This window comes from Psittacula echo (assembly GCF_963264785.1).
Source record: "Psittacula echo genome assembly, chromosome: 2".
NCBI classification, from domain to species: Eukaryota; Metazoa; Chordata; class Aves; order Psittaciformes; family Psittacidae; genus Psittacula; species Psittacula echo.
The window spans coordinates 14,589,869-14,614,971 of NC_137737.1; the positions used below are offsets into that span (position 1 = coordinate 14,589,869).

Here is a 25,103-nt window from a genome sequence, read left to right on the forward strand (position 1 = left end):
ATAACGTCAGTGTCCAAGTTACTCATTAAGATCTAGGGTAGTATGAATCATCTTCAAATCTGAGCTGAAGTTCAAAGAAGAATTTGAGGTTTTGCTAAGGAGGTATTGAATCGCCAGACATGGCAATGGATATCCAATCTGGTTTGCCACGTGATACCACAGAATATTGCAGGCAGCAACCACATATATCTTATCCTGCACCATGTCTCCTTTTTTGGCGGATACACTAATACATACCTAACTTAAAATAAGTCCCATATTGTTTTCCAGCTACTGAATTAGTCTTTTTTGCAGGATATGTATGGAAAATGATTGTTTCTTCTTCAGGCAACTAATATAGCCATGCAATGGATTTTGTTATTCACTCCCAGTCCAGACAACTCGACAGAGTTTCATAGGATGTACTGAATAAGTAATGTTAATGTTGTCATGTTTACTCCTGGAGACTATTTTTGCTCTTGGTAAATTGATTCTCATTTGTTCTGTGAATGCAAAATGAACAGTTGCATTAAATGCTTAGGTTTCTCTAGCTTGCAGAGGAAAGGTGGACATAATCTATTTATTTCCTTAGTTCTCAAGTTGTGTACTCAGGTGATTTGCAGAGTTGTTGGAATTCTAGCTGGTGCTCAGGAATCAGGCTTCTTCCAGAACTGGGGGTTTTAAATGCCACTGGGGACTCAGGCAAATGTCAGTGTCAGTGACACCCTTCCTAATTCTAACTTATGCTTTTCAGTAGTGATGGGAACATGTAGTGTAGAATGAGGATGATGCATTAGCAGACACTTTTCCCTTACAATACGTTATTTCATTAATTACACTCTCAAGTGGTTCTATGACATAATGAATGCAGATATCCGTCTCTCAATTTTATCAATGAACTCTGCAGTACAATTGTAACTTCCTCTAAGTCTTCTTTTCTGCAGGTACGATACTGATGTTTCCCACATCTCCTCAGACTTCTCCCACACATGAGCAGAAAATAAAGGCATGGAAAGGGGAGAAAGCCACGGATTTCTGTGAATTGTTGAAATAAACTCTATTTTAGTTCAGCATTCTGCATTAGGTTTCTGTGTCTTGGGTGGGCAATTATGTAAATCAGATGGCAGGTTCCAGCCAAGACCCAGCTGGCAAGGCATGAGTTTTCCAGTATAAGTGGGAAATCTATGGGCTCTTTGGCTGCCAGCAGTCCACCTCCATTAAGGTGACTTGCTGAGTTAGCTGCTAATTGGCGCTACGCGATTAACTTCCAATGCTCATAATCTCTGTAATGTCTAAGGTACTTGTAAAACTGATGAATTCGTATGTATGATTTCTCTGGTATGCAGGAATATTACAAGTTCCATTTTCCAGATGAAAAGCTGTAACAGATACACTTATCAGTTAATTTTGGTAATGGTGTTACTATATTAAGCTTTTGTACATATCAGGGAGTAACAAGTCATCTTCATTCCTTCAAGTCACAGAGGCAAGGACAAAAAGCATTGAAGGACAGGCACAGCCCATTAAAGCGGTCAGTGCCATAATGGTTTTGGTGTAAGGGTAAAAACAAGGGGAGGAGGAGGAGGAGAAGAAGAAAGGAAGGAAAACTTCTAACGTGTTTGTCCGTGTTTAGCTGTTGTAGAGTTTGATGCACCTATTTAGTACCATTTAATTAGTAGATTACTTGGCAGACTGCCTTCAGTCATATGAACTAAAGCCATCCCTGAAGTCAATGGCTGAGAGCGGTTGGTTTTAGCCCTACAATCATGCTCTCTCTGGGCAGAAACAGCACAGAAAATAAACATCCTTTGTGTTTAGCAGGGCCCAATTCCACCTGTTTGCTCACATAACCCACTTGTGGCAAGCATATTGGCTTTTTACTAAACACTAAGCAAAATAAGTGTAAAATTGCTTAAAGCCCAAAGCTTCCTATCATCCAGCTGTCAGTAGCAGCTGAAGAATATGGTAGTGATATAAAAAGGAACTTTTAAAAATACCTCCTTGTCTCTTTAATGTCATTCTCAAATCATCCCTTAAGGTTTGGTATTTATATCACCGTATAGACTGTAGCTAAATACTTTTATAAGTCATCTTTTGTTTTTTTCTATTTATATGTAAGCTACCATCTTTTTTCGTTCTCTCTTCATTACAGCCACAGCAATACCTAAGTGAACATACATTTCCAACTAAGTCTGTCAGCCTATGGTTTAAAATTCAGCATGCAGTAAAGTGCCTACATGTATTTCTACACCTCACAATGGACAAAATCTAACAGTGGTCTTAAGGTTCTGATTTCTGTGTTGAAATAGGAGAAAGTCACGGAGCTAATGGTCATGATATTTCCAGCTCCAACTTTCCAGATTTTATTGTTGGGGAAAAAAACATCAGTAAACTATGCATGTTTGGTCATTAAAAGGAACTTAAATACATTCCTCTGTCAGCAGCAGTTGAAGTTGGATGAAGAATAATGAGAAGTAAAATACTTTTTAGCAGAGATTTTTAATATATTTCTTGATCGGTTTTTGAATTGCTCAAATTCATTTGACCATTCAAAATTCATCAATGAATTGGTCAAATAACAGTTTGAATGGACTGTTTAACCAATGAATTACATTCCTTGTCCAATGCTTCTCAAGTAGTATTTGAGTATAGCTCTTGTTTGCTGCTTTTACTCTTGAAAAGTAGAGTTAAGATGGCATTTATTTGGTAGATCATCTGAGTAAAGTGATCTAAATGGATATAAGTATGTGAGAAAACCATCTTTTCTGAAAATAACTGTATTTTGCTTGAAGCTTTCCAGTGTAATACTGCACCTGAGAACTCACCCATCTGTCAGACCCCACTCTTTGATCTCCAAAAGGCAAAGATCTTGAAGACACTAAGATTCTCAAGTTAGGTGAAATGACATCAGGTAGGGAAGATGTGAGAGGTTTCCTGCCAGGAGAGATAGCTATGCCATGAGCATAACTTGGGCTAAACTCAAAAGAAATCTATTTGGGAAAAGATGTTTAGAAATACCCTCCTCACAAGGTAATCTTCAGAGCTTCCAGTTTCTGAGAAACTAAATTGCCTCAGAGATCGAAATCTGTAAGAAACTGAATTTTAGTTTCAGTCTTCACAGATAAGCTTGTTTTTAAGAAAAACATTTTTACAATAAAGAAAAATGCCCAAAAGCAAACTGAACACAAGGCAAATATGGAAATATTCCTCTTTGTTAACTTAGCTGATGCTGAGTGATTAGTATTATTGTTCAACTCAGCTGTTAACTCTTAGCTGATTTCCTAGTGCTTAATAGTCAGATAATTTCAGAGATTTATGCATGAGCTGAGAGTTAGACATAAATGTGGTACTGACACAGGCATTGTATAGGCATATATTTAACATGAAATATTCTGAATTCAGGCTTCAGCAACATCTTTAAGCATACTGAAGTTGAAGGGGTTACTCACATTCCTACAGACCCCTGCAGCCTCGAGCACCAAGTTGAATTATGGTGTAGTAAGAGATCAGTGCGATTCTTATCTCTGCATTTGCCGAGTGGGTTGAACCACTCCATTCTGGCAGTGTTGAAAGGAGCCTCAATCAGTTAGCTACATCTCTACTGCATCTGGCTTGGCAACCAGTCAAGGAGAACAACAGTGCTCATTTCCTATTCATGTATTATGCACAATTTGATTTGAATACCTTGTTTATTCTAACATGAAGGCTGTATTTTCATTTCATTTTGGTACTACATTAGTGGGAAGACCTGAGAACTCGGGACACTACTCAAATATTAAGCTGCAGATCAATAGACAAAAACTTTTTTAATGGCTTTGAAATGCCTGCATTGATAAAGCTATATCCATTATTCTTCCCTATGCTACTGGGGCAGAAATAATAAATATTTTAAGAATCTCAAAATAGATAGAAGTAGTAATATTGACTAAGCAGAAACTGTTTGCCAGGAGATTAGGCTTTAGTTGGTAGGATTTAAACATGCTTGGCATGTCAAAGCAATGTGACAAGCCAGTGTTTTCATAATATTCTACATCTACCTCATAACTTGTTGTGAAAAGATGATGCCTGTTGCCAGCTTGCTTTGTTCTTATTAATATTTTTTGAAGATAAGAAAGTGAAATGGCTCCATTTCAGGAATGAAGTAATTTCTTTGTGCCAAAATACTGACAGGAGCTCTTGGTGCAGGAAGATGGATTGAAGTTCTGACTCCTGCATCGCAAAAGAAGTCAACATTATTTGAGAGAAGCTTTGCTGTTCAAGCTGGTTTTACCTCTTTTAACGTCGCAGATGTGAATGTCAAGTGAATTTTTTATGCATATTTCCATAACATGAAATGGAGAAGACTGTTGATCTCAGGCACTTTGAAGCTCTGATTTTAAAAGTCAGGAATAATTTTAGGGATGGGAAGGTCAGAAGAATCAGTGAGTGGAACATGGACCTCATTCAATATTGTAATGTCAGCTGCATACATTATTTGCTGTCCACTTCTAATGGGGAATTATTTGCCTTGTTGTCTTTGCCACTGATTATTCCAGCTCCCTCAAAACTGCACTTGCAATGCCTTTCCCTCCCTTCATGTAGACGGTATTTGAAACCTTAGTGAATAGCTCTCTATCCACCTCCATTCTTATCCAAAAAGCAGCCTTTCCTATGGGTCCAAAATGTCAAAACTCCCACCCAGGGCTTACCCAGCACAGCAATAGGAGTAGCCTCATCCCAGCACACCTCATGTGGACCAGTCTTCTCTTAAGCTGTACTGTTATGGACACATCTGTCTGCTCTTGTTTTATTTCCTTGACCTGAACATCCATGTCCTTATGCCGGCTCTTTCTCTGCTACAGCAAATACACTTGTTTTCTTACTAGGACAAGATCCTTTGCTGTTTAGTTGAGCTCTTCCTATTAGGACCCATCTTCTATTACCGTGATGGTTTATGTATTACTTGTGTCCTCGCTCTGGCAGCAAGCCCAGCACTTGTGTCCTCTGTGCCAGACAGACACACGGGGTCATTTTCCACCATTCTCTCTTCCAAAGCCTTTCTTATGATAGTTGCCCGCAATATTCTGCTTGCTGATGATGATAGGTAGAAAGTGGACGGTGTCCATCAGTGGCTTCAGTTGTTCTTCTGCTCTTTGCCTGTACTACTGCTTTGTTGCCTACCTTTTATCGTCCTCTGTATCCCAATCTGGGATTGGGAGCTCTTTGAGCAGGGACTGGCTATTTTCAAACTCCTGTGAACACTGTAATGCTTGATCTGATTGGTGCTTCCAAACTGTGCTGTGAGGCTCTACCAACACACTTTACATGATGGACAATATTGCTGGTACACGAAAGGAGTGACATGATAGTCACAATCAAGATAAGAAGTGAATTGCAAGTGACTCACAGACAAATAGGAAAACCAGCTGCCAGCACTTCAGAAGTGTCACTGCAAACCTTCACCTCCTCACTTTGCAACAATTCTTACATCGCCTGTAGTTATGAGACAGTCCCTTTCCATCACTTGCACAACTTGTTCTAACTGTTTCAGCTGAGAATAGTGTTTCAAACAGGACAAGCTCCTGAGCAGATATGGTTGAGACCATGAACAGGAGTTCATTTACTTGCAAAGTATGCATGTTGACAATTGGGTATGTACTCATAGAGTCATAGAATCATAGAAGAGTTAGGGTTGGAAAGGACCTTAAGATCATCCAGTTCCAACCCCCCTGCCATGGGTAGGGACACCTCACACTAAATCATGGCACCCAAGGCTCTGTCCAACCTGGCCTTGAACACTGCCAGGGATGGAGCATTCACAACCTCCCTGGGCAACCCATTCCAGTGCCTCACCACCCTCTCAGTAAAAAATTTCTTCCTTATATCCAATCTAAACTTCCCCTGTTTAAGTTTGAACCCGTTACCCCTTGTCCTGTCACTACAGTCCCTGATGAAGAGTCCCTCCCCAGCATCCTTGTAGGCCCCCTTCACATACTGGAAGGCTGCTATGAGGTCTCCACGCAGCCTTCTCTTCTCCAGGCTGAACAGCCCCAACTTTCTCAGCCTGTCTTCATACGAGAGGTGCTCCAGTCCCCTGATCATCCTCGTGGCCCTCCTCTGGACTTGTTCCAACAGTTCCATGTCCTTTTTATGTTGAGGACACCAGAACTGCACACAATACTCCAAGTGAGGTCTCACAAGAGCAGAGTAGAGGGGCAGGATCACCTCCTTCGACCTGCTGGTCATGCTCCTTTTGATGCAGCCCAGGCTCGATGTCCGGCTGGAGACCAGTAATGAGTGGTGTCCCTCAGGGATCGGTGTTGGGACTGGTCTTGTTCAACATCTTTGTTGGTGACATGGACAGTGGGATTGAGTGCGCCCTCAGCAAGTTTGCCGATGACACCAAGCTGTGTGGTTCGGTTGATACGCTGGAGGGAAGGGATGCCATCCAGAGGGACCTCGACACGCTTGTGAGGTGGGCTGATGCCAACCTGATGAAGTTTAACCATGACAAGTGCAAGGTCCTACACCTGGGTCGGAGCAATCCCAGGCACAGCTACAGGTTGGGCAGAGAAGAGATTCAGAGCAGCCCTGCAGAGAAGGACTTGGGGATGTTGGTCGATGAAAAAATGAACATGAGCCAGCTTCAGTGTGCGCTCACAGCCCAGAAAGCCAACTGTCCTTTGTTTTCCAGTTTAAACAGATAGATACACAACAGACATCAAAGAAGTATGGGAAATCACTTATTAAATAGTGGAAAAGTGCCGTAATTCCTACCATAGCTCAGCAAAAAGAGGAAAAAAAAGTCAACAGAATGCATATGAATATATCTTACATACACAAAAAGTACAACTCAGCTCTCTTGTAAGCCGGGATTAGTAGCAGGACGCCATTACAGAAACAGCACATACTTTCCCTTGGGAAACTTAAATGCCCACAGATTTAGCCCATTCAAGGCCACAGAGAAACAATGTGCTGCTTATGCTCTTTTTTCCTGTCCTAGTTGCTGAGAGTGACGTTCTACAAACCAGGTTTCTGTACATTTTTACATTTCATTTAAAAACTACAAAGTTCTTGGACCAGCATCCTTTCTCTTTTCAGAAAAAAAGCTAAATACATTCCTTTCCACCTTTACATTTTGTTATATTTCCCTAACTTGGTTAAACCAGACATGATGAAGTAATTTTCACTTGCCAATGCAAGAGCATAATTGATGGAGCAATAAATACCCTTATGAAGTACTTTAGAAAGTGGTTTAGTAGAAAAACACAAGAGATTAACCTTAAACTAGTTTAATTTAAACAGTTCCATGACAACATCTGGGGAAATGTGGATGAATGTTCAGACTGCAAGATAAGATCCAGTGAAATCAATGAGTTGCAGCTGCTGCATCTGATGCAGACCCTACTACATCCAGCAACATCTTTTCAGATAGGAGGCAGACTGAGCCCTGAGGTAAGCAGCCATCCATCTGTCTTAGGGCAAAGTGCAACTGGACATTAGGTGGCAACTGAATTCTTCACCACTCAACTTGCATTTTCTTATTTGTCATTTTAATAGTGATCCCTCCCATACACTACCTGTGATTGCCAACTGTGTAACAAAGAAGGTCATACGAGATTTCCTCTTCCTCCTCCAGGTAGAGAAGAGCACAATGGCATTCCCAGCAATAGTGACAATAAAGAGAATCCAAAGAGTCACCAGCTGCTCTGTCTGCATTGAAGAGAAGGGAAAGAAAAGTGTATCAGTAGGTGACTTGGGTTAAGCCAGTCAGTTATCCTAGGACAAATGTGATGAGAATGGAAAAGAGGAGTGAAATGTGAGTTTTGCCCATAGATTTCAGTTATTTAGTTTAAAAGATATCCTTGTTCTTTCAGCAAATACTTAACATGCTTCACTGCTGGTGATATTCATTCCACTTTGATTGCAGTGGCTATATATTACTTCTATATTCACAAACCCACTAGCAGTGTCTGTGCTCGGCACATAACACTAAAGTGAGAGGCAGCCCTGTTTTCTCGTGGTGCTCCAGCAAGCTGTGAAATAACCAGCTTCCTCACTCTGTAAGGAGTATTGATAGGTGGGCTCCTTTGGAGAAATGAGGGAAATAAATACTTCTTTCCTTCCCAGCTCCAGTGAGTCCGGGTCATTCATGAGCCCTATGAAACTCAGACATTCACTCCATGATCTAGATATGCACCAAGAAAGCATGACCCACTGTAAGGAAAAGTAAAATTGTGTAGAGAGTGATACGTGATGACAAAACGTCCCCTAGTGGTACTGCCTACAATGAAAATAAAGGATTTAGAAAAGCTATTCGTGCTCTCAAAGCATCAGGATCCTTAGGCTGCAAGAACAAGTGTGTATGTATCTGCATTTGCTTGTGTTGTGAACACACGCCAAATCTTCTCCCTTCTTTTGGCCTACCAAAACCCTTGATAGATGCAGGATAATCACTTTCCAGTGGCCACTCTGCAGGTTTCCCCCTCCATGCTAGTGTGAAGTTTATGTTTTCTCCATAGCAACCAGCCAGCTCTGAGCCTGATGAACATAGGGTCTGCCTGGAGAAAATGTTCTTCATTTCTGTAAAATTCTCACTTATAAAACCCTGTCCCGTGTAAAGCTGTATCATGGAACGTGATTCTACTGCTCTTCAGTGAAGAGAAGTAGAGAAGTGTGGATTTTTCACAGTAACAGGCTTGAAGGACGTAAAGCAAAAAAACTCCGGAGGAAATAAAAATCCTAATGTATCCAGCAGCAATAATATACTCATTATTACTAGAGTTGAAGAGAGAAAAAATGCTTATCTGTCTCAGCAGAACTGATAGTTACTAAAGTTAAAACTCAATTTCCATAAGGGACCCCTCTCCCAGAGCCAGCTACTCCTGAGCAGACCCCTGCACTAATGAAATATAGCAAAGCCTTCACACTCTATTCTGCCTTCTTGTGGCTTTCCAATACTTCAGATGTATCGGTTGCCTGGACTCACATCCTAGAAACTTGGATGAGTTTTGGATTATGTCAATGCAGTTGTTTGGGATCTTCCAGTTTCTGACACCAAACCCATAGTGTGGGAGCTAGTGAAAAATGGAGAAGATGGGCAAGGGCTGCAGTTAAAGAGGGATCTCCACTGCTGGCCTTACAGAAATGACCCCAGGGCATCTTTATGAGGCTGTTGGTGAGACCCATGCCTATCTGATTGGGCTGATGATGGAGCAGAAAGAGGGGAGAGCACTCATTAAAAGCATTTGGCAGCTACTAACCCATGACTTTCTCATAGGTGAACATAAAACAGGGCTCCTGCGGCCCTCAAAGAGACAATGGCTCAGCTCTGAGTGCAGGAAGGGAAGGTGAAATGGAGGGAAAGGAGGAAGACCAAGGAACTTCTTGCTCTGTCATGGACTCTAGTGCCTTCTCAGCTCTTAGCAGCATCCTGGCCAGCAGCTGTGTTTCCTTCTGTGCTGGAGAGCCACTTGTGGGAACCAGCCTCAGCTTTGTTCCAAGTAGGTAGCCACACTACCCTGTGGGTTATGTGGGCATGCAGATAAGGTGAAACCTGGTGTATGAGCAATTTGAGGCTGCAAGACCAGAGATTAGTTTAAGCATGCAATGAAGTCTGTGTTTAGATCGTTTCACTTTTCCCAGCACGACAACTTTTGTCAGCATAATCTGCTGTTTGGGTCATGTCACCTAACTGCAAATCTTTAAAGAAAGAAAACTGCTCCAAGTTGTCATCCTGTAGTCTAGATAATAGCAGTGTCTCAGAGATGAGTCACCATTCGTCTCACCTACCTTGGGATGGCCTGTCTCAACTGACTATAAAGCGACCTAGATAAGACAACTTGTGTGGGCTGGATACTTAGCCTTCAGACAAAAAAAAGCCAAACCTCCGCCTTTTCTGGGTGTCTGCAAATCTCTTGAGTTTCTTGGAAACAATTTCCCTATCAAATATGTGGCAGAGACACGTGGAGCTATTATTATGGAGATGTTCGCTTTGTACAGGAGTTGAAAGGAAGTGTCTTTTTGGAAAGCAATTAAAAAACATATGATTTCATATCACTTTTGTCCTTGAAATCAGTGGCCTTTCCTCAGGGTTCTGTTTGTCTTTTCCATTTTGGAAAAAATCTTTAACACATGAAGACAACTGAGGAGCAGAACTTGCCCTCATTGTCTCTGGTGTAAAATCAGGAGAGTATATTCTTGAAAGAAACTCTGTATTCCTGTATTATACTGATACGGGTACAAACAGAATAAGGATCTGACACTCAAAACTTCTCATGATCCCTGCAGAAAAAATAGCTTTGGAGAAACAAAGACTGTGTTAGAGCGGTGTTTCCCTGACATAAGGGCACAGCATATATGGCCAGTTTAAATCCCCTCCTGCCAAGTTACAAAGCAGTGCTCTACAGTTAAGCAATTTTAGGTTAAGCCTCTATAGAAATATGCAATTAAATCAGATTACAAAGGTAACTGAAAAGATGCAAAAGCTGAATATAGGAGAGGTAAGTTTTAAAGGCCATAGATAAAAGAACAAAGCCAAAGTTTTTATTAATCTATTTGTGATCGTTGCCATCCAGAGAGAAAAGAAAAAAGAGCTCATTCTTGGGGCTTAAGGAGTTATAATAAGAGGCCACTTAAATCATTGCAGCCTCTCTCAGTCAGTGTTAGCTTGCAGAATGAAAACTTCTGTAGCTATTAAAGGGATACCTACTGTGTTAAAGGCCTTCACAGAGGCTACGATTAGAATTCAAAATTATCTTGATGAACTGGAAGCATGCACTGAAAAAAACCCCAAGGTACTGTTCAACAAAGGACAAGTGCAGGACTCTACAGAGCAGTGGGTGTAATCATACAGAGTTGGACGAGTCTTCCAAACATGCCCCCTGCATGCAGCACACATAGTGCCCCACAAGTGGAACATGATTTAATAATGTCACCCTACCATGGGAGTGACAACCACCCTCATGAGTTAGATTAACAACTGTCTCATGTGCCTCTGCTCTAATCCTTCCACTGTACTCAGCTGCTCTACTACACCCACTCCTGGGCTCAGTGCTTCAAGAGACACAGAGCAATGAGTTGACAGCAGTCTAGAGGATATATCCAGGAGACTGAATTAACTGACTGAATTAAGCTGCTTAATCTAACAAAAAGCAGACTGCAGGTAAATATGAACTTGAAGACACAAAAAGATTGGTGTAAAAAAAAGAATAGTCTCTTTTTCAGATCCACTGCAGACTGGCCAAAAATCAGTGAACCAAAACCACAGCACAGAATTCTGGTTGATCATCTTAAGTTATACCATATATATATACAGATTGAGTCAGAGAAAACTCCATCTGTGAAAGTCTTAAAAATAGTTACTAGATTAGACAGATAGCTGACTGATCCTTGAACTTCACTTCAGCTGCATGTTCTATAGTTTTCTTTTATTCAGCATCTCAAGGTTGCTTAGCCATAGAGGTGTTTCATTTCATGTCTTGTTTGTCCATCAAGCAAAAATCCTTTTAGTAACAATCCTCAGCAAGGTGATTTACGAAAAACCCCATTGTTTAGTAACATTGCACAGACATCTGAGGCATTTTGGATAAAAAGCAAACTAATAACATCTCCCAAACCCCTGCGTAGAATCTTTGGGCAAGGGCTGCTTTTGCAATGGGCATTGCTAACTACATTATATGAGAATGCCATGAGATAGATTAGTCTCATACAGCAGCTCTTTTAGAATAGAAAAATTAAAGATGCTGGTGACTTAATTAAGGTTATAGAACAAATCAAAGTCCAAAGGATTTCTTTGGCTTCACTACAACCATTGCATGCACTGCTATTCCACAAGGCTGCTGCATTTGGAGCATGGAAGTGCTTGACTTCTTGAGCACATATTCATGTTTTGCTAATTTGCTATAAGATTAAAACTAGCTTTAGTCAATGAAGCAAGACTCTTCGTGGGTGAAATATAAGCCAGAAAACTTGTCTGATGAATGTGCACATTTTCCTTTGCTTGTAGAAGAAAGAGGCCTGTTATTTTGTCTATCAAAGTTTCTGAATCCAGGCTAAGTCTAGCAAGAGGCTTTATACTTGTGACAGAGGTCATCCCTGAGAGCAGCTTTGATCAAGACCATAGTTATATCTTTCAGAGCTATTGGGAGATATTTTGGGGCCATGATGGCATCCCTCCTTCCCGTTCTCCCCATACAGCTCCCTTGCTCACTCATTTCTCACATTATGTATCTCCTCTGCTGGAGGCACCAGATGCAGCTGTGGAATGGGATTATATCCGATAGCCCATCCCATTAGAGGTGCTTTTGCTCAGGTTTTGAGGTGCAGAAGCCTTTGCCTGATATCAGAGCAGTTGCCTAATAGGAATTGAGCCTGATTCAAAGTGCATAAATACTAGTTCAGCCCCAGGTTTGTCTCTGGGACTATTGTTTTCCCATTTCAATGGCACCAGTCATGTCAGATTGATAGCTTTCATACCTCCTGCACAGAGGCTGCCTTACTGAGGTGCTTTCTCACACTGGCTGCGTTATCCTCCCAGCACATAGCTACAGGTCATTCTGGGATGCATTGCCACACTAGGCCTTCACATCGTGTCAGAGGTGCTGGCAACAGTCACTTCCCCATGGGTCCTTATGGTTGGAAGAAAAGCACAGCCAGAAGGGACTCCAGCTGACGTTTTCTATTCTGCTGAACTTGAGAAGCAGTTTTGCATGAGCTTGTGTATATAATGCTGTTGCACTTGTAGTTGTGGTGGATACATTTTTCATGGTGTACCTATCTATTTTTAACTTGAACATTTTCAACTTGAAGAGATAATATTAGGTCACTCAATGGTCCATGCATAATTATATGGATAGCCCTTTTGAAACTGTCAAATGCTGGTTTAATCATGGAAAGAGGTAAAACGGTTAAGTATACCTAATGTGTACAATTAAAATATCTCAAAAAAATTGAGACATTCATCCTTGCTAGGCATATTTATGTAGGAGAGGCAGACAGACACAAACCCTGAGGCTGTGTGGACCATGGAGTCAGAAGTATGAGGGTTGTTAATATAAAACCACCCGAATCAGTTGGCTCAGAGCTGTTGGGCTGTCACACAGCCAGATCACTTCTGTGTCGCATTTAAACTACTAGATGAAGCCAGCCTAGCCAACACTGCAGCAGCAGTGTCACACGGAGATCAGCTATTACATTCTCAGCACAGCATTTTAGGAATAGCAACAGTCATTACATTGCAGAGGCTGTGTTCAGGAGTTCCTGACACCTTATCTGTGTAGATGTAATTCTCCTCCTCTCCCCCCCAACTGAAAGATTGCAAAGTTACTTATGAATTATTTGATATGCCTATTTTTCTAAAAGGTATGATTGCATTTGCAGACATTACTCCAGAAATTTGACAGCACCCATTATTATTTTTCTACTGCGTATTCAATGATGGGATGCTTTGTGAGGTTTGCTTGAAAATCAGAATAAGCAATAGCATAGGTAAATGCTTTCCAGGAGGCAAAGAGGCTCCTGCATTTGGATGAAATGGCAGCAACATCAGATTCTGACTTAAACAAGCTCTGAGGACACCTGGAGCCAAATCCTTGATACCTGGCAGTCTTACAAAACAAGTCTATGCAAACCTTGTCTCCATAAGCTGGTCTCCTCAGCCCTTTGCTGAAATGGTAAGCCCTGACCTTTGTCAAGGCATTAGGCTCCACAGATAAGCAGCACATGCTCTTTTATTTGTGTTTACTCTGGCATAGCTATGCAGTCCTGTTTAGAATCTGAGCTATGTGGGCTAAAACATGCAGGTCTAAGCAATGCTAGCAGTGTGGTACTGGCAAACTGTCCTTCCTGAAACACGGGAATTTAGATTATATGTATAAAACCAGTTGTGGTGGACTCAATTTGTTTGCTCCTCCTGAGGAACAAACGTTCCTTTCTGTTGTGGTTTAAGCCCAGGCCGTAAATCAGAACCATGCAGTCTACTTTCCCCCCACCCTTTCTTCCCCCCGCTCCTGAAGCGACAGAAAGGAGAATCGAAAGAATGCAACTCCCATGGGTTGAGATAAGAACAGTTTAATAACTAAGGTATAACACAAATCACTACTGCTACCACCAATAATAATAATAATGATAAAGGAAATAACAAGTGAAGAGAATACAATACCATCTGCCGACCGATATGTAGGCCAACCCAGCAGAGAACTAGCCCTTCGGGTAACTCTCAGTTACATCCTGGACATGACATCCTGTGGTATGGGATATCTCTTTGGCTAGTTTGGGTCAGATGTCCTGTCCCTGCTTCCTCCCAGCTTCTCCTCCTCCCTGGCAGAGCATGAGACTCACAAAGTCCTTGGTCAGACTAAACATTTGAGCAGTAACTAAAAACATCGGTGTTATCAGTGTTGTTCCCAGGCTGAAAGTCAAAAACACAGCGCTGCACCAGCTACTAAGAAGGAGAAAAAATGACTGCTACTGCTGAACCCAGGGCACTTTCCTTCTAAGGAAATGTTCCTTCTAAGAGCTCTTGCACTTCAGCATCACTACTGTGGTGTTGCTGCATAGCACAGGGACCAGGGTTTCAGCGGCCAGAGGAAGGGGGATGTCAACATGTAGAAAAGTGGCTGGGGTTCCCACCTGGCAGGAGAGAGATGGGGTTCCTGAACAATTTTGAGTGTAAACTACAAAACCTTTGTGTCCTGCTGCACAGGTGGGGGCTCAGCTCCACACATCAGAAAACACAATGAGAAAATGTACTAGATGATGGAAGTCAGCCCTCTCTCCTGGGACGCAGGAGATGATGGTGAGAACAGTCCCACCAAGAAAGAAGCAGTGGCTTTGACTTTTCTCCTTTGAGCACTCCACCCTTTACTGCATAAAAGTAGGACATCCCATTTCTCAGCACACCCCTTAAAAAAGATATGACCTCTACTCAATCCCCTCTGAGGGGAGCACATGCTCCTACCATTGGGGAAGCTTTGAGTCTGTTGAGGGCCTGGCAAGTGGAGATGCCAACTCCAGCCCTGATGAAGCCTCCCAGCCCTGTGGACAACTAGCATAAACCTATTCTGAGATTTTAACTTCTCTCCAGACAGGTTTCTGGTTTGCACCTTGTCAGGTTTGTAGAGTTAAGAAGGTCCTAAAGCAGAGGAAAGCCACATGTGTTCAGATGATCTCTGTTCTTTTCAGGTTACTGTATTTGGCAGATGGAAGTTGACACTCTTCTTAAAGCCCTTTTACACATAGACTAAATTCTTACGGAAGAGGTTGTAAAGGGATGCAATGAACTCTCCTTTGGCCTGGGAGGTTGGAGCTGTAATTAATACCTGTTTGCACATGTGTTCTGAATTTGGTGCTGACCCAGCCAACAGGACTTCTTGTGGTTTAAGACAGGCCTGAATGCCTCATGTACAGGCACCCGGGAATAAATATGGTCTGGGTTTCAGGGACCATTTGCCATAACACAGCTGCAAGACATGAATGTATATGATGTGTATAATGAAGGTGGGGATGAGCCAGCGCCTTTGCCATGGGAAGCACCACCTCCTCATCCATACTCAGCGACGTGCGGGTGCACCCAGTCCTGCCCCAAAGGCTGCAACTCTGCATGCCAAGAGCCAGCCTAGCTAGCACACCTGGCCATGTCCCCAAAGCAGACTTATGGGCGAAGACTTGGTGAGCAGCTGGCCAAGGAGCTCTGGTAATGACTACCAGAAGGGAATTGTGCAACCCTCCAAGTGGATGAAATGCTCCATTTCCCAGCCAAAATTAATAAAGAGAAGAAATCAAACTGAATGGACAAAATGCTTTCTAATCTGAAGCAGTGTGGATTTAGTTGTTAAGCTATGAATAGGAATAGACAGAAACTCAAATGCTTCTGAGAAAGGCAGCAGAGAAGCACTCACAGTGTGGGAAAGCTCCTCCAGTTCCAACCCCCTGCCACAGGCAGGGACACCTTCCACTAGACCAGGTTGCTCCAAGCCCCGTTCAACCTGGCTTTGAACACTGCCAGGGATGGGGCAGCCACAGCTTCTCTGGGCACCCTGTGCCAGCGCCTCAGCACCCTCACAGGGAAGAACTTCTTCCCTACATGTGTCCTGTCTTATTTCTTCCTTATGTGTCTTTCTGAAGCATGGGAGGTGAAGAAGAAACAGTGCATGCTCCCATATTTCAAGCAGTGTGAGAGATACCCTACGTAGCTGTCATTGGACAAAACACAGGAACTGCTCCAGATACAGGGTGAGCATCACTCCCTGTTGCCACTTAGCAGCTTGAATCATGTTTTCCTATGACGGCTTTGGTAAGACAGGTTACAAGCAGAAATAGCTTGTGTGTCCTGCCTGCTTCCTGACACACAGGCACTGGGGTCAACCTTTGCAGTGGCCATTCACCCAGCCTGCCTTTACTGTCAGCCGTGGGCTACAGTGTGTCTGAAAATCCCAATAAAAGACCAACCCCCCCATTTGTAGCTACATTTTGAGCACTGAGCTCTGGTTTTTAACCCATTCAGCCTGTTCCAAGTTGAAACTTTTATTACTTTAGCTGCTTAACCAGATCCTTGTGAAGAAGAAGGAGATGCTGCTTGGCTCACTGGAAGTTGCAAGGATACAGCCACAATGTGGGCAGCGCTGGTGGAGGACAGCCAACTGAGTCAGCAGGTATGAGCAGCACCTTCTACACGTGAAGCTTTTGCAGAGAACTGAGATTGCTGGCGGGGAGCCCTGTCTTCACTGCACCATCAACATCAGAGCAGGTGCTTTATCCCTCCTTTCCTGCAGCAGCACCAGCTGTCACTTGTCTCCAGAGCCAAAATATTGCCATGCCTATTAACAGCTAGTAATTGATGTGAAATCAGTGTTCATGCTATGTTCGCAAAAGTTCATGCTATGTGTGCCAGAGATAGATAGACTTCTGACAGAGAAGTCCAAGCCAAATGAGAAGCTCTCAGCTGACAGAATAGTTTCCTTTAGCAATGGATGAGCATGCATGATTATCCATGGTTTCCTAATTATTGTAATTTACTCAATCTCCCTTATTAAGGAGCATTTTTCTGCCTGGGGACTTTCTAATCAGAATTAATTTTCACTTTTACCATTATAAAATACTGCTCTCATGACATTGTTCAGTTTCACAGCACTAACTTTGGAAAGAACAAAGGAGATAAAGAGAAAGTTGTTAGAAATATTTTGCTTGTCACTTCTGATTTTTATCAATCAAGACATTTGAGGAGTCTAACATGGAGAGGAAAAAAAGAAGGGAAAAAAGGAATTTTCATCCTTGAAGTCCTAGATAAGAAAATACCGTCTTATCAAGGAAAAAATGTATCAGTGGTATGTTAAAAGAGACCCTCATTAATTAATTGTAGGGCTACCGCTGAAGTTTTTCCTCAACAGGTATGGAAACCTGTTGTAATTCCACTGTTTCCACTGGCATAGTGTCAGAGCACAAACAATCTCACAGAAATCAAAACTGCCTCTGAACATATCCCCTTTTACCTAACATATTGTCAAATGAACTAAGTGTCTGTGTCTTTTCAGTTGGAAGGGAAGTGATGTCTTTGGGCCTGAGCTCCGTAAGGAACGGCAGGGTACTCCTTGTCAGACTTTTTAGTAACTTGAACTTAACTTGTACAATGTGCCACAACAGTGAAGTGACACATGGCACACAGCACAAATATTTTAATTAATTAATAATTTCCTAATTCATTGCTTAATAGAATTGAAAACAGGCACAGAAATCTGAAGGAAAGATTAATTTCAGCACCTCTTTTACCTGCATTCCCATATTGCAGGGGGTGATGTTTGTTTCAGGAGATGCATGAATACACTTCCCATGTCATTCAACAGTATTCACTACTAAATGATTCATCTGGTGCATTCTTAACAGCAGCATTACAAAGACTCTGTATCCCCTGCTCAAGTTAAAACCAAACAAACCAATTAGAGCTTGTCCTTTGTGATTAAAAAGCCCCCAAACCAACACAAACCCCTCTCACCTGTGTAGTGTTTGTTGCAGCTGGAAAATGGAAAAGAAATCCCTTATGTCAAGATGATGGTTATAAGAAATTACATAAAGGATGTGTCAAACTAAGACAAGCTTTTGATTAAAGATGCATGTATCATTATAACACCTCTACAGAAAAACAGTACCGTCCCCTCTTGGAAGGGGATACAATTGACTGAGACCTGAAACTCTGAACTCCAATTCCTACAACTGTTTTGTTTTTCAGTAAATGCCTCACACATGCTGCCTGCTGTCTTTGCAGGTGGGAAAAACACCACTATCTAGGCAAGAAAGTTCAATAACCCTAGTTCCCCCCCCGCAGTGCTGCTGAAAATCAGAAGAGCTGCAAGCGTGTGAGAAAAGTAATGCACACTTTAAAAGGATACCTTAAAAGAATAGTAAAAGGATCCCCACTCCTCTTCTGCCACCACTTCAGTGAAAGTCACCGTTTCAGTGCAGGTGACAAGGGTGAGATCCAGCCAGCCGGTGCTTCCCAGGGAGCTGCTGCTGGCTTCTGTGGAGCCGATCTCCATCACTGGGTTTTGTCCTAGGTGTCTAGGTGCTTGTCTCCCTAAGAGTTAATGCAGCCGGGCTTCTCTCGTAAAAGCACAGCAACAAAACCAGCTTCTCACTGCTTCACCACTGGCTGCCAGAGGCGTCGGGCTTCAGTGCAGCTGAGTGATAGGAGAGGAAAAAAACCAGAAAAGCCAAGCTGGCATTGTCCCTTTGAGCTTTCCTCACTACAGCCCTCCGCATGCTCCTACATGCTGCAGGAGCAGCAGCCAGTAAGAAAGTGAGCACATGTGGATCCAGCCATGTGTCTTATGGACTCTGGATTGCTTCGCATCCCAAGTTGTCAGCTCTGGAGTCAGGCACACCTGGGAGAGCATAGACATCCTACCTGCTTTAAGTTCAGGAGCCTGGCTATTCCACTAGCAACTCTGGTTACTTACCCTGGGTCAGTCCACTTTGATGTCGATTACCTGCAGGTACAAGCACCTGTGTTAGCAAAACCCCATTAGGTTTTTAGACTTAAGATATCACAGTTTCTATCAGTGTCTATCTGACTTATAAAGGTGTCTTTACTAAGAAAAAAATACCACAAATAGACCTTCACACTTACCTTTCCAAAGAGAGGAACCTAGGGAACTACCTAGGTCTCACCTCAGTGCCTGGGAAGATCATGGAGCGGATCCTTCTGGAAACTATGCTAACACACATGGAAAATAAGAAGGTGCTTGGTGACAGTCAGTATGGTTTCACTAAACGCAAATAGGGCCTGACAAATTTGGTGGACTTCTATGACAGGGTTACAGCACTGATGGATAAGGGAAGAGTGACTGATGTCATCTACCTGGGCTTGTGCGAAGCATTTCACACATATCCTGCACGACATCCTTGTCTCTAAACTAGAGAGGCATGGATTTGATGGATAAGAAAATTGTTTGAATACCTCTGAAATTAATGGCAAAATAAAAGACTTTAATGGTTGAATCTCAAGAGCCTACAAAAGGCAAGATCAAATCCTCGCAATTCCTCTAGGAAGGAAGACAAGATCAATCAGCAATCCTCTAGAAAGAAATAGCTGATGGATTCCTACAGCTGACTGTTATTTTCATCAGCCAGGATGCTGCAAAGTCTCCAAGAACTTTCAGTTGTGAAGAGACTGAGACAGTTTTACAGAGAAAGAAATTGAGTCTTCCTTCTGCTTTAATATAAAATGCTCTGAAATTATATTTCTAACACTATTTTTTCCTAATGTGCAATATGAGAAAGCGTGTAATATTTGTCATGTGTAAAATGTGTGAAATAAGTGTAATAAAATTTGATGCTGCTTTCTTAACCTTTTGGGATGTCTTTTTTTCAACTCACGCTTTAGCATTGCATCAGAGCACAAGCATGCTCCAGAAGTAGGAAAGATTAAGCCATTTTGAGAATACTCTTTAAGCAAAAAGAGTGGGTTATTTGGAAGAGGAATGGAGAAGACTTGTTTCAGATGCCATTTCATTCGCCATTCCCTTTATGTTGGTCTCAACAAATTTAATTTTCTTAAATAAAGTCTTACCAAAAGACCAGAAAACCTGAGACCGTAAATGGCTACAGCGAAAACTGGAATGCAACAAAACTGATATCCTTCATGTGCAGACACGTGAGGGGAGACCTGCAACACATATCTTGTATCGCCCCACAGTGGCATGATTTTCCTGACTGACAAGAAGAGGAAACCATGTACAACTGTAGAAACCAGAAAACTGATAGGACTAGACAGATGAAGGCAGGTACTCCTGGGAAAAACGAGCAATGAGTCAAAGTTTTTAAAGACCAGGTAAAAATACTGATTTTAACTATTTAAACATGAAATTCTTCATGAAGAGACTCTGGTCTTTCCTGCACAGCACCTGTGAAACACAATAGATGGAGATGGGTCATTTTGAACAGGAGAGAGCGGACACCTCGTGACAGGCAGAGGTGCAATCACAGACACGTTGCTCTCCAAAACCCAGCAGCAGGAGGAGGAGGGACTGTGTGGGAATACATAGTCCCTCCTATGCTGTGCACTTCCTTATTTTATCTCCCCTGATGGAAAATGTCATGTGGCACTATTTGTTGTGCATGATGATGATGATAATTTGCCAAAAGTCAGCAAATCTAAATGCTTTGATGTGTCTAATTGTTTAAAAGATTAGGCACAAATGGACAAATGTGCTCAAGTCTGCATTATATTTAACAGAGAATTTATAGCAGATTTCTCTTTGTTATTGGGATAAAATTGGAAAAACAAAATGGATTTTTGCTGTTTGGAGTTTCCTGTACCCTGGAGTAGTTGGGCATAATCATATTCAGTGAAAAGAAGAAATAGTGCTATGGAACTGCAGGAAGAAAGACAATGAGATATTCCTTACTTCTGAAAGAACAGCAAGTTGTTTTTCTGTTAAAATCCACGCTTATCTGAATTTATAAATGCTGGCTTAGGAAAAGAGATGTCAGTCTGCTCTTCCCAATGCATAGACCTTCTCCCCAGGAGCTGAACATCTGGGGCAGAGCAGTGGAGCTCAGCTGCCAACTCTGGCAACACAGGACCACTGGAGAGCTGTGTTCCCGCATCCCCACTGAGCAAGGATGGAGCAGAAATTGCACACTAGTGACACAATTCCTGTCGTCTCACGTAAGCTCATCTTCCTTCACTTACAAGCTGCTTAGCACACGTGTTGTTTTCCTTCGGTGCTGTGCCTCTGGGGGGGCATGGATCTGTTCAGCTTGGGTAGGAAACATGCAAACAGGGTGAAGTGCTGCCCTCAGCACTGGAACCAGTCAAGGCTGCAAGCTGCCCCTTAGCCTGGGCTGGAGCTGGGAAGAGACGCCTGTGTTTCTGGACCCTTAGAGACCATCGCTGTGTGCAATGCAGGGCGCTCCATACATGCCTTAGCTAGGATGTAACTATTCCCCTACCACATTTGCACTCACATGTAGACATACTTCTTAGCCCCTCCAGGAGGAGACAACATCAAGTTTCTCAATCTTCAAAGACTTGAAATAGCAATGCTCTTTTGTGAGATAAATATACAGTTACTAGATTTCCATTCTCCACCCTTCTGAATGAAGACGCTGTACCTTAGGATTTGAAGAGTCAGGGAACACAGCAAGATTTCAGAAGCTGGTTTCAACCTCACTCCCAAGCACTTTATTTCAGGATCTGTATCCCAAAGCAGGATGGAGAGGTGCCGCCTGGGAGCCTGGCACAGCATGCTAACACTGCCAGCCTCAGCTGGTCTTTAGGAATGTGTGAATCTGCACTCTCAACTTGTGACTGCCTCAGCTGCACCACATGGGGTCATCTCATGCCACAGCCCATTCCATTCGCTGGTTCCTCGAATTCCTGAGTTCTGGAGTTAGAGGCTGGCAGCTGGAGCTCTGAAATGTGCGTTGGATTCTCACCCCAAATCGGAACAAACTCAATTTTGAAACATTGAAAGCATCGCTGAATGAGGTGACTGCTCTCTGCTGGGCTCCAGCCTTGATCTCTGACCCATTGGTGGATATCCAGCTTTGAAACAGATCCCCAGACTGCCAGCAAATGACTTCTTTGTCTTAATTTAAGTTTTGGATCAGATCTTTCTCAAAAATCTAGACTTCACCCATAGTAAAGCACCAGAATCATAGAAAAGACAGAACATTTTTATCATAGGAATGAGAAAATATGAGCACATTGTTTCTCTTCCATAGATAAGTTGAAAAGGAGGACTTTCTTTCACATCTTTGCTACTGTTTATAGTCAATTCAGATTGGTCCATTGTACAAAAAGGATACACAGCAATTTATCTGTGTTTTGCTAAAAAACTCTTGCAGAAGAATAGCCAACCCTTAAGGAATTCTTTTTGAAAAGAAGCAAGCAGATGAAGAAAACACATAGAGGAATGGCATTAAATATGAACATTGTCTTTCTGGAACTGTCAGACACCCTGAAATTTCAAATCCCTTTGCTCTGTTCCCCTCAATAGAACCATCAAGAAAACCATGTACTTCAAGGGCCTGATTCTCCATTCATTCAGTCTGTTGCAGAGCAGGATTGCTTCCTGTTCAGTGACTGGAATTGCAAGTAGCTTTAGGGAAAAAAGAGCCAAGCCCCGTGAAATGAAACAGATGCCTGATAAACATGCATTCCTATAAAACACTGAGGCAGTCAACATAGTCACTTGGAGTATTCCTGCTTTAAAGGAGCTGAGCAGGTGGCCAACATGTATGGTATCCATCAAGTCCTGGCAAGTAGTTACGTATAGGGATGCCTGTAGATGGGCAGAATAAATTCACAGCTCATATCGGCACCAGAAAGATTTTCCCTTCAGAACTTTCCACTTCCAAATGCGAAGACACCGTCTGCCCTTCTCAAATTGCTGCAGCTGGAAAGGGAGAACAGCCCAGAAATTAAAGCTGTGCTGCCAAATGGGAAACAAGGCTTCAGGTGAGCCCTGTCAGGCTCCCAGCATGTCCATTGGGCACACAGCCAGCCCACCCGGCTGCATTGCCCAGCAGACGATATGCTCATTAACAGGGCAACCACAGAGAACAAAACACCAGCCATATGGATGTCCTGTCCTCCTCACTCTGCTTAAGGTCTCAGTTAACTACAGTGAACACTAATGCACACTCGGGGGGGGGGGAGCTGTGCAGATAGAGGTATTAGTTCCCATTTTGTTTACAGCTTGCATCAGCAACTTGTTCATTTATATAGACTTCTGAGCTACAAACCAGAGCCTCAGCAGCACCACAGTTCTGTTTCACACAGTACAGGAAAGTCACTGGAGGAAAACTGGGTTCAATGTTTCCACAAGCCACCTTCTTGCAGTGTTTTAAACAGCCACCACAAACAGATACTGCCTTTAACATATATAAATAGGAATTCTTTTCAATGCAGTTTTCATATTGTTGCTTAAAGGCATTTTTCTTCCATTTGCAAATGTTTGATTAAACTAAAACCAATTTAACAGGCAGCTGGGCTAGAGGATCATTGTAGGTTCCTTCCAAAAGTAACTGTCCTGTCCTTTTCTGTCCTGTCCTAACCAACTGTTAGTCCATCTTAGACTACAGTGTGTGGATATCACATCATATCTGCTTTGGGAGAGAAATACTCTTCTCCCCCCTTTCCTTACCCCACTGTCTGCTACCTCTGGTGGCTGCAGACAAGATGTCATTTGTGTGATTTCCATTCAAGCCTTCACTGATTTAGGAGTTTCTCCCCTGTTAGAGTGCAGAGGATGCCTGGAGCTGATAAATTTCTCTTCTTCTGCAGGGCATGAAGAATAACTCAGTGGCTAAGATACAGGCTTGGAGTTCAGGGAAGATACTGAGTTCCATATTCCTCTGCACATTCTCATTCTGGCCTTGGCCACATGATCGCCCTTCCCATAAGGAAGAGCTTTGTAAAGTGAAGGTGTGAAAGAAACTCACAACCTTCTGGCTGCAATTCCTCATTCACATGGACAATGTTGTCTGTATATTTATCCCCCCACTCTGGGCACACAGAGCACTTGGAGTAAGCTAAGCATTCAACTACGATTTTTGACAAACCCTCTATAAATAGGGACCTAATCCTGTGTTGAAAGAAGGGTACGACCTTGCAACATATGGCCCATGAGTGCCGAATCTAAACTGATGAAACCAGCACTGAGCAAAAATTGTGCTGAGCCTCCTTTGCAAAGCAGGGGAAGGTAAACCCGCACAATAATTGAGCTGTTCACAGTGAACTGAACTTCTGCTATGAGTTGGGCAGAAGAGCCTAAAAAATACAAATCTAGGTAAAGTTTAAAATTAAAGTTAAAAACGTGACAAATTAGAACATGTCTTAAGACTGTATTGCCAGCACTAGTCTCCAATCAAATGGTACTACAGATGCTACAGAAAGAGAAGAGTGTGATCCAGAAAAAAATTAGTCAAATCCATCAACATTAAAAGCTTGGGGAAAAAACATCACAAACCAAACTGTAGGTAAAATATAAAAGGAGGAATTCTGTGCCCACAAGGAAGCAGGAGAAAGAAAGGAAGTGTGGGAAGGGAGAATTTAAAATGCCTGCATCCCTGTTCTCCTTTTCTAGGGAGGAACTTGTATCTGAAGTGATGAATACACTCTGTCTTTCGGTGACGAGCAGCGGAGTGGAAGTACGGATTTACAACGGAGGTGGAAAGCTGTTAGATGAATTGCATGACTTTTTATTGCCAATTACAATTTCATGGCAGGGTTATTATTTATTAAATATAGAAGCAGTCGGTTGAATTCTAACTGCTCTCTGGCTTAATTCCACTTGTAAAAAGGCTGAAGAAATTATATAGGGCTAGAGGAAAAATCCTTTGCAGTAGCAGACATGCTTCTGACTGCCTGCACACAGACACAAATACAGAGAAATAAAGAAAGCCACTGTGCAGAAGAGGGACAAGTTACATCCAACTTCCTTTTAATAAAACCTAAGGTAGAGTAAAATAAATGTACTCCACTGCTACCACTAACAGGCACCTGAAGAAAGTTTGAACAGTGTAACTTCCTCAATTATTGAAGTTCAGTTTTTAGGATCTCCAGGGAAAGATACACTTCACACACTGCTCTCCCCTCCAAAAGCTGCGCTCAGACGCAAAGGGGGAAAAAAAACCCAAGCCAT

General features: G+C 42.4%; 1 protein-coding gene across 1 annotated transcript in view; it reads right to left on the minus strand.

The window, feature by feature from the left end:
• NPSR1 (neuropeptide S receptor 1) overlaps positions 1-18,488 on the minus strand; it is a gene marked incomplete at both ends in the record, with an annotated part of 55,661 nt that extends 37,173 nt beyond the window's left edge. The window contains 2 exons of the mRNA XM_080610691.1: positions 7,539-7,671; positions 18,342-18,488. Of these exons, the coding sequence (XP_080466817.1) occupies positions 7,539-7,671; positions 18,342-18,488 (280 nt within the window). The remainder of the gene's footprint in view (positions 1-7,538; positions 7,672-18,341) is intronic.
• Positions 18,489-25,103: the final 6,615 nt, after the last annotated feature.